Genomic DNA, 9,862 nt, shown 5'->3' with positions numbered 1-9,862 from the left:
CGTTTCCCAGTCGCCAATGGGCGGGCGCCGGTGAAGCGGAGGAACCAATGAGCGCGAGACGTTGAATGACAGCTGTCCAATAGGGACCCTCAGTGCTAGTACGGTTTGCGGCTTAAGCGCCGCCGCGGTCTGAGGAATGTCAACTATTCAACATGGAGGCGGAGGTCGATAAGCTGGAACTGATGGTGAGTGTAAAATGAAGGAGATCTACTGGGTAGTTTATTCTTCCCCGATGGCCTCCAATGTGGAACGCAATTTGGAGTCGCCGGAAACCCTGGGCGGAGGAGGCTGGACTAGACTCGAGCTCCTCCTCCTGCACCAAAGGGAGTCGCCGCCGCCTGGTCTCTTAACCGCCGCGGGGGGGGAAGGGTTTACATCCGGGAAACTCGTGAAGGAAATGGCGGGAGATGTTGGGGGTCCGGGGCCTTTGGAATTCCTTGTTCCTCGCCCTCACCTTTCGCCTCTCAAGGAACTGTGGCTGGTGCAAACAGCGTTCTGTGTATTGCCACTAAAAAGACCTGACTGTAATGGTCTCTAAACGCCCCAAGAAGGGGAGAGGTTGTTCACAGTCCGAGAAAGGGGGATGGAGGGTGGGGAATAAACAGAGAAGGGGGGAGAGAAATCCCTTTAGGGCTGAAGCGTTCATATTCAGCCCAGGGCAGGCTGAGAAAGGATGCGAGAGTTGCGTGCACAACTTCCTAGCGGCCAAGGAAGCCCCTAGACCAGTTTGGCCCATCGGTGGGGGAGACGTGTGAGCCTTTGGAATCTCAACCACGAGCTTCTTTTCCTGGAGCGCGGGCGGGACCTGGGACGTAGGAGGCTCCGCTGCTCTGGAGTTGCCTAGTTTCATTCATTGTGAAAGTAGGGGGCGGGGGCGAATAATTGGGAAGGACTCCCGCGGCTGCTTGGCCTGCTCTAGGGCGCCAAACTGGAGGGCCGTACTAGTTTTTTCTTTGGATTCTTCCCTCACTTGTCCTCTTTATTCTCTCCCTCCCATCCCTAGACTACCGGCTGGATCGCCCGCGCTTTTTTCTTAGTTCCCTTGTTTTATCTTCAGTCCCTTTACCCCCAACGCATTACGAGTGTTTGGATTGGGCTGGCTTCCTTTAAAATGGGGAAGTTGGAGAACGCACCCATCATTGAACTCGTGTCCGTTTTTTTGTTAAAGAAAAACAACAAGATTAAGTAAAAAAGCCAAAATCTCCATCACAATCCTCTCCTCCCTGCCATTCCTTGGCGTTACTCCTTAAGTACCATTTGTGCCTGTGCTACTCTTCTCCAAGCGGAACCTTGGGTCTCTTTAATATCTGCAACATGTAGTGATCTTGGAAGACCCTCACCCCCAGAAAATGCGAGACCTTGATATATCTTATTACTGTTTTCTTCTGATGTATTAATGAATTGTAGTGGCTCTCATATACAAAATTGACTTTCATTTGCTTCTAACGTTTTGAATTTTGATTTTCTTTGTGGGGTGTGTGTGTGGGAATTGGGAAGGTGAGAAATGGCAGCAAAGAAGGAAGAATTTCCTGCAGCTTTCCAAACCCTAAATAATGAACTTTTAGTTCAAAGTTTTGTTATTCTTATCATTAACTGTCTTTCAAAAAACAAAACAAAAAAACAGTATTAAGTATTGTAATTTGATTCTACCAACAGGCACAGATACTAACATTGTCTTGCCCATCTCCTCCATTATGAATTCCTCCCTCCAGATGGATATTTCTGCCTAATTGTAAGATGCTAAATGATACTAATTCTGCTTTTAACAGTTTTTTTTTTTCCCTCTCAAGTTGGCTTTTAATTTTGAGGTACCAATGAAGCCTTTTTTGGAGTTTGCATTAGAGTCAATAGTCTCACAGGACATGTTTAAGATTGAACACATTTTATTTTAAGGGGAAAGCAATTACGTGTACATCTTGAAAAAAAAGTAGGTTTTAGAAAATTATGAGGTAGCCAGACTCGAACTTTTAGGTGTTTGAATGATGGGGTAGTTTTTAAAAATTCTTTTTATGAGAGGAAGAGAAGAAAACAGATCTTCTTAAATTCCTTTTAACTAACTTAGTCATAACTTTTTTTCTTCCTGTTCAAATTATTAGTTTCTTTCCATAATCATTAGGGTTTAAAAATTGTATTTGAACAATTACACTTTTATTATTACTGCTTTGTACTGGCTGGGTAGTATAAGACCATACATCTCACCTTTATATTTGCCATGTGCTTTTAGAAAAAAATGTTATATCTGTGAACTGGTTTATTTTCTAAGATTCCAAAGGTAAATGATTTCCTGTACAATCCTCTGAGTTTTGGTTTTATATTACTTGAATAAAGGATTTGTTGAGGAACCAATGTTGAATATTTAATAAGTGAAATAGAATACCTATTATCTAACTTTGAAAAGAAAGTACTTATCTTAATTTTTTAAGATATCAAATATCCTGATCCTCTTAAGTTTAAAATTTTCATATATTTTTCTAGTTTTAACCCGATTCAGAAAATTAAACATTTGTTTTTTTAAATTTTATTTATTTATTTTTCTTATTACTTATCTGTTTTATACATATTAGTATATATATGTCAATCCCAATCTGCCAATTTATCCCACCCCCCATTTTCCCCCTTGGTGTCCATATGTTTGTTCTCTACATGTGTCTCTATTTCTGCCTTGCAAACAGGTTCATCTGTACCATTTTTCTCGATTCCACATATATGCTTTAATGTATGATATTTTAAACAATGGAAAGTGTTTTTGCATCAGTCAACATTATTAATGGAGGAATAAACTCATTGTAGGGTAATCTTTGTTCTATAACTTTTTTCCCTTCACTTATTGACTGAGTGGTATTTGGCTAGTGTCTTTCTTTTGTGATACAGGTAGAGATTGTACACAAAAGGTAGTGCAATGTGATACTATGATACTATTTCTATTTCTGTGTTGACATCTGACTTCACAATGGTTTCTTACCAGTTAAAAGGTTAGAATGTTAATTGGCTTGAATCCAAGGAAACCTCTTAAATCTCAGAGCCGTCTCCTCCTCCCATTATTATTTTCTCTGATTTTTCTGCGCTTGAAGGAAATGGAGATGTTCCTCTTATATTTAAGATGTTTTAGGGGTTATCTGAAATTTTAAAATCCCCTTTCATAGCATTCAGTTAAGTAGCTCTAATGGTATCCTGTTTACGAGACATTGATTCCCTGGAAGTCTGTGAACTCTTGATATAAGATGGTAAGTGCTTTTTATATTGTAGTTTAGATTCGAGAGAGATAGGGTTTATAGAAATTGGGAAATATTATTTCACTTTTCATTTATTTTCTTTGGTAATCTTACTCAAAAGGCTAGTTTTATATGGCAGTTAATCGGTCAATTGCTATGGAGGAGCTAACCAACACATCTCAGCAGAACAGAAATATTTTCACAACTTTGCCTTAAGTAGTAATTATAACCTGTTAATACCAGTCCTGAGGTATTAACAATACCCATGTGAATAACTTATACAGCTTATAACATATTTACAAAATTCCTTTCTACATCTATGCATGTTTTCAGTTTGCATATTAATCATAGGTTAGTCGTCAAAAACCAATACCACTTTGATATTTAAATCCTAGTCTTCTTTTTTTTTTCTTTAACATTGATATAAATGTTCTTAGGTTTTGGATGTCTTCTGTTCAAAGAGGCAACCCTTCTTTGTATTCTTTTCACTCTGAAGCTTCAACTGATGCAAGATGCTCTTGTGTGTCTTTCCTACCTATTACTGCTAACGAATGCTCTGACTTTATTGCACTACTGTACTTTACAGCTAGCAGTGCAATAGTATTGTCAAAGCATCTGAAAGCAGAATGTACACCAGAATTTTGGTTCTTGCCTTACATCTTTCTTCAGTGTCTGTGAGTAATTTACCACAACCTTTGTTGCTGAAAGCTATATAATTTTATTACAAAGTATATGTTTTAGAAAGTTATAATTTGAAAAAAAAATGTTTTCAACTAATTAAAAATTCACCACTGTAATGCATTATGAAACACATTGAGAGGATACATTTTATAGCTAAAGTTGTTATGGCTTGTCTAAACAAGTAGTACTTTGTCATTTGCTTCTTTCTGTTACAGATTTGGATAGGTTCTGACAAATCTCAGGTTTTCTTTAATTGAGTTTGAAGATGAATTAGTATGTGATGAATACAATCTTTGCTGTATATTTCCTGTGGTAACCTGCCTCAAATCTTAAGTGGTGTTAATTTTGTGTATTGTATAGTAAATGCTTGAGTTTAAAACTTTAGAATGCATGTCTTAATATTCTTTTTGTAATTATGAGATATAATAAAATGTGACTCCATCACTTGTTTTTTTGTAATCAGTTTGAGATAATTTGCATAGAGTAAAACTCAACAGTTTTAGTTGTACAATTTCATGAGTTTTGATAAATGTGTACAGTCATGTAACCACCACCACCAGTCATGATATAGAACATTTCCCTCACCATAAAAAGTTCCCTTATGACCCTTTGCAGTAAACCTCCCAAACTCCCTGGCAGCCACAGACCTCTAGTTTTGCCTTTCCTAGAAGTTCATAAAAATGAAATCATATACAGAAACCTTCTAGTCTTTCGTGTCTGGCTTCTTGCACTTAGCATAATGCTTTTAAGATTCACCCATGTTGGGCTTCCCTGGTGGCGCAGTTGTTGAGGGTCCATCTGCCGATGCAGGGAACACGGGTTCGTGCCCCAGTCTGGGAAAATCCCACATGCCGTGGAGCAGCTGGGCCCGTGAGCCATGGCCGCTGAGCCTGCGCATCTGGAGCCTGTGCTCCGCAGCGGGAGAGGTCACAGCAGTGAGAGACCCGCGTACCGCAAAAAAAAAAAAAAAAAAGATTCACCCATGTTGTTGCATGTATTAGGAGTTGGACCATTTTTATTGACGAGTAGTATTCCATTGTCTAGAATATCACAAATTGTTGATCTTTTCACCAGATTATGGACATTGTTAATTCCAGATTTTGCCTATTATGAATAGTTGTTCTAAACATTATAATACAAGTCTTTATGTGGACATAATGTTTTCATTTCTCTTGGGCAGCATGATAAAAGTATGATTGATCTTAAAAGAAACTGCTAAAATCTTTTTCAAAGCTCTGTATTAGGGTTCCAGTTTCTCTAAGTCCTCACCAACACTTGGTACTATTGTCAGTCTTCTTCATTTTAGCCATTCTAGTAGGTGTGTAGTGGTATCTCATTATAGTTTCAATTTGCATTTCCTTAATGGCTAATGGTATTGAACATCTTTTCATGTGCTTATTTGAAGTTGGTATATCTTCTTTAGTGAATATCTGTTAAAATCTTTTGCCTATTTTCAAATTGAGTTGTCTGTCTTTTTATTATTACAGGAGTCCTTTAATTTTATCTATTTGCCTTCTCCCTTAAAATTTTTTGATGGAGTCCAGTTTATACATTTTATTCTTCTATGGTTTATGCCTTCTGTGTTCTATCTAAGAATTCTTTGCTTAACTCGAGGTCACAAATGTTTTCTTCTAGAAGATTTATAGTTTTAGTTTTTACATTTAGATCTCAGTCCATTTTGAGTTAACTTTTGTTAGGAAGCCTTGAAATCATCTAGTATAAGGCTTCACCCATTGCTCTTGTTTTCTAAAACTTTTAAATTAATTTACATTTCCACATAATTTTTCTGTCAATTTCTATAAAAAAAAGAGGTGTACTGGGATTTTGGTTGGGATTATGTTGACTCTAAAGAACAATTTGGGGAGAATCGCTATCTTAACAATATTGAGCCTTCTGATATGTGAACATTATCTCTCCATTAATTAGGTCTTTTAAAATTTCTCTCAACAGTGTTTTGCAGTTTTCAGTTTATAGGTCTTACTTACTTTTTTTTATAACCTGCTTAGTGTGATTTTTTTTTAATTAATTAATTAATTTTTGGCTGTGTTGGGTCTTCGTTGCTGCATGCGGGCTTTCTCTAGTTGCAGCAAGCTGGGGCTACTCTTCGTTGTGGTGCTCGGGCTTCTCATTGCAGTGGCTTCTCTTGTTGTGGAGCACGGGCTATGGGGGCACGGGCTTCAGTAGTTGTTGTTCCCTGGCTCAGTAGTTGTGGCACACGGGCTTAGTTGCTCCGCGGTATGTGGGATCTTCCTGGACCAGGGCTTGAACCTGTGTCCCCTGCATTGGCAGGCGGATTCTTAACCACTGCACCACCAGGGAAGTCCTAAATAAGTCAATTCTTGATTCTTTAATTCATTGTTTTTGTTCTCATTTTATAAATGAGGAAATAATCTCAGTTTTCACTTAAGATTTTCATGTAGTGATTAGTGACTGTAAAATAAATTTAGCTTTTCAGAACAATTTATTTTTGTTAGGAGATGTGAGAGTTGTAGTAGTTCTTATTAATTCCTCCTCTCCTCTCTTTAATTTCTCCAATTTTAGATGATAGTACTTCATACTTTCTTTTGGTAAGTGTTACTAGGGCAGGCTGGTACCAGAGGCTAGAGATATTAAGGAACTTATCTGGGAGACACGGCTAAATACATTGAGACAGATGCCATGATGGGATAAGTAAATGTCAGTTGTTGTGGGGGCACATTGGAAAGAGGCACCTAACCTGGGGAAGGATTCTTGTTAGAGGTGAGAGGTAATCTGAGACTGGAAGGATGAGTAGGGATTAGCCAGTGAAGGAAACAGAAAACTTTCCAGGCAAAGGAAACAGTGCGTGTGAAAGTCCAGAGGTGTTACACAAGTGGGGGAAACCGCAAGTTGTTCAGTACAGTTTTGAGATGGGGGGCCGGGGGGTTGAGATGAAGAACCAGTAAAATCAATTCTAGCTATTAAGTTGAAAACCTCCACCACACTTTTCCTTTATTACATTGTAAACGTTTAAAATTATTGTAAATATTCATGTTCTGTAGTAATTATGAACCTATGTTCCTTAATTAAAAAAAAAATCTTATAAACACCCAGTTAAGGTTTTGGATAAAATACAGGGAAATTTAATGACTTCTGATAAAATTATATATTGATTTCTGTGTTCAGAATATAAACACCCAGTTAAGGTTTTGGATAAAATATAAACATATTACATATAAACACCCAGTTAAGGTTTTAGATAAAATATAGGGAAATTTAATGACTTCTGATAAAATTATATATTGATTTCTGTGTTCTACACTCTTTATTGCCCTATTTATTTATAAGGCATAGGATACCATAAATAACAGAGAAGTCTTTAAAAAAAAATATTGAAAAGGTGGACTTCCCTGGTGGCACAGTGGTTAAGAATCCACCTGCCAACGCAGGAGACAAAGAGTTCGATCCCTGGTCCGGGAAGATCCCACATGCCATGGAGCAACTAAGCCTGTGTGCCACAACTACTGAGCCTGCGCTCTAGAGCCTGCAAGCCACAACTACTGAGCCCGCGTGCCACAACTACTGAAGCCTGCACGCCTAGAGCCCGTGCTCCGCAACAAGAGAAGCCACTGCAATGAGAAGCCTGCGCACTGCAACGAAGAGAAGTCCCCACTCAGCAATACAGCCCCAACGATGAAGACCCAAAGCAGCCAAAAATAAAATTTTTAATTAATTAAAAAAAAAAAGACTACGTTGTATAGTCTAGATTCTTTTTAAAAAAATGTATTTATTATTTATTTATTTAGTTTTGGCTGCGTTGGGTCTATGTTGCTGCGTGTGGGCTTTCTCTAGTTGTGGCGAGCAGGGGCTACTCTTCGTTGCGGTGCGCGGGCTTCTCGTGGCGGTGGCTTCTCTTGTGGAGCACGGGCTCTAGGTGTGTGGGCTTCAGTAGTTGTGGCACATGGGCTCAGTAGTTGTGGCTCGTGGACTCTAGAGCGCAGGCTCAGTAGTTGTGGCGCACGGGCTTAGTTGCTCTGCAACATGTGGGATCTTCCTGGACCAGGGATCGAGCCCTTTGTCCCCTGTGTTGGCAGGTGGATTCTTAACCACTGTGCCACCAGGGAAGTCCCTATTCTAGATTCTTTTGTAGGTATATTTTTATTTTTTCTAAACCAGGTTCATTCTATATATTATGAAAATCAAAATCTGTCCCTGTAGTCTAGTATGTGTCCATAGCACAGTTAACATAAATAACCTAAGATCCTGAAAGCTTAAAAAAAGTTAAGTAGACTACTTTAACTGATAAAGTCAGGCTCATGTGTACTACTCTCTTAATTGTTACATAAAAGTCTGCAGATTAGGAACTGATGAACCTGAAACTTCACACTTTCTTCTGCTTTGATGTTGTTACTTGCCTGAAATAACATGTCTGTAACTGGGTGCTTGTGCATATTGCTGCTTATCTGTTTCAGACAAGCGTAGACATGTGTTTGTTCTCTCTGGAAGAGAGTGGATAATAGTCAACTCTCTGGCAGAAATATACAAAAAGCCAATTTTGATTGTGTAGACATTAGAGGTGGCGCTCAACTGGTTAAGAGCTTGAAATATTTATTAAAACAGGCTTTAGAATGTTGTTGGATTCCCAGGCTGTTCTTTCAAATGAATAAATGTTCTTTAATCTATTCCCTTTTTTCACTGCATATTAAAAACCAGGGATATAGAAGTGAAAAGACAAGTCTCTTGCCAGCAAGAAACTTGAAATCAAATGGTGACACTACCATGCAAACAAATGATTGTAATATAAGACATGACTTGGTAAACTTTATCCATGAAAAAAATAAAATGAGAGTAGATAAAGGTGTTTCTAAACCTGTATTGGAGAGATGGGAATGTAAGGAAAGGGGTGCTTTAAGTAGTTTCTTTGGTTGATAATACAGCTAACCTAGATCTAGGAGTGTTAAGATACCAAATTTGCCCTTAAAACAATGTTTCTATGGAAAATGTATTTCTAAGCCTAGCCACTGAGTCCAGAACATACCTCTACCAACTCCTCTCACCAGAGGCAAGGCTGCCATATTTTCCCCCTTCATTTCCCTGTGTTTTGATGTTGAGACAGGCTCTCTCAGAAGACGATGTGTTTGGAGCTGGTCCTTTTGAAAGGGAGCATTTTTGTGGCAGTGGGAATCTATGGGTTTTTGTAAAGAGGAAATGTTTTTTTAAACTGTACTGCAATTATGTTCTTTTCTCCTTGCTGCCAAATACTTGAGTGGTATGTCATACAGTGTGCCTTTTATCTAAAGCCTTAAGCTTATCATAATAAAAACTAGTATGACGGAATGTTGTGTTTGTGAAATATGTGGCATGCTCTCTAAAACTCTAAATTATTTCCTGAAGTATTTTTTTCCCATTTGTATAGTATCGTCCTTACAATCCCAGTCTTCTTCCAAGGATGCCCAATTGGCAGAATGTAATTTGGTGGTCTTTGGGGCTTTAACTTTGATTTCCATGGACTTTTCCCAGCTAGCATATTTTATTTACCACTCTTAGGATTGATATAAAACTTTTCCCATTTATTTTTATTACTGATGTAGAGAAAAACTGTGAATATGAATGTCTTGGGCTTTAAAAAATTCACTAGTTTTATTTTAGATATTCTAATATGCCTAAAAATAAGACAGGTAGCTAAAACTAATTAAACAGCAACCTCATTGTTTACAAGGCTTCCAATGTGAATGAAGTTTAGCAATATCATTTTGTTCCATTAATCAGACACTAATGAGTTTTGGAGACTGTCATAATTGGTCAGTAAATTTCCTACCGTGTAACTAAAAATTTTCCTGTTTATCACCAGATCCTAGAACCCTATCGATATTGTCTCTGCTGTGTAAATAGTTCTGAGTAGTGCAATATTGCTTATAGGGTTTTGGTGTTTGGGAAGAACAATGGGCAGGTTGCAGAAATGATGCAGCTGAAACTGAAGCAACAGTCATCTTTGTTTAGGAAGAAAACAA

The 9,862-nt window shown here is 38.2% G+C and overlaps 1 protein-coding gene across 1 annotated transcript in view; it reads left to right on the top strand.

The window, feature by feature from the left end:
• The first annotated feature begins 232 nt into the window (after positions 1 to 232).
• Positions 233 to 9,862, top strand: part of SKA2 (spindle and kinetochore associated complex subunit 2) — a 28,262-nt gene continuing 18,632 nt past the window's right edge. Inside the window, 2 exon segments of the mRNA XM_060135103.1 lie at positions 233 to 302; positions 305 to 355. Of these exon segments, the coding sequence (XP_059991086.1) occupies positions 233 to 302; positions 305 to 355 (121 nt within the window).

The sequence above is a fragment of the Lagenorhynchus albirostris genome, chromosome 20, assembly GCF_949774975.1.
Source record: "Lagenorhynchus albirostris chromosome 20, mLagAlb1.1, whole genome shotgun sequence".
Lineage (NCBI taxonomy): Eukaryota > Metazoa > Chordata > Mammalia > Artiodactyla > Delphinidae > Lagenorhynchus > Lagenorhynchus albirostris.
The sequence above is the reverse complement of the archived record's forward strand: the minus strand, read 5'-3'. Positions and strand labels throughout refer to the sequence as shown.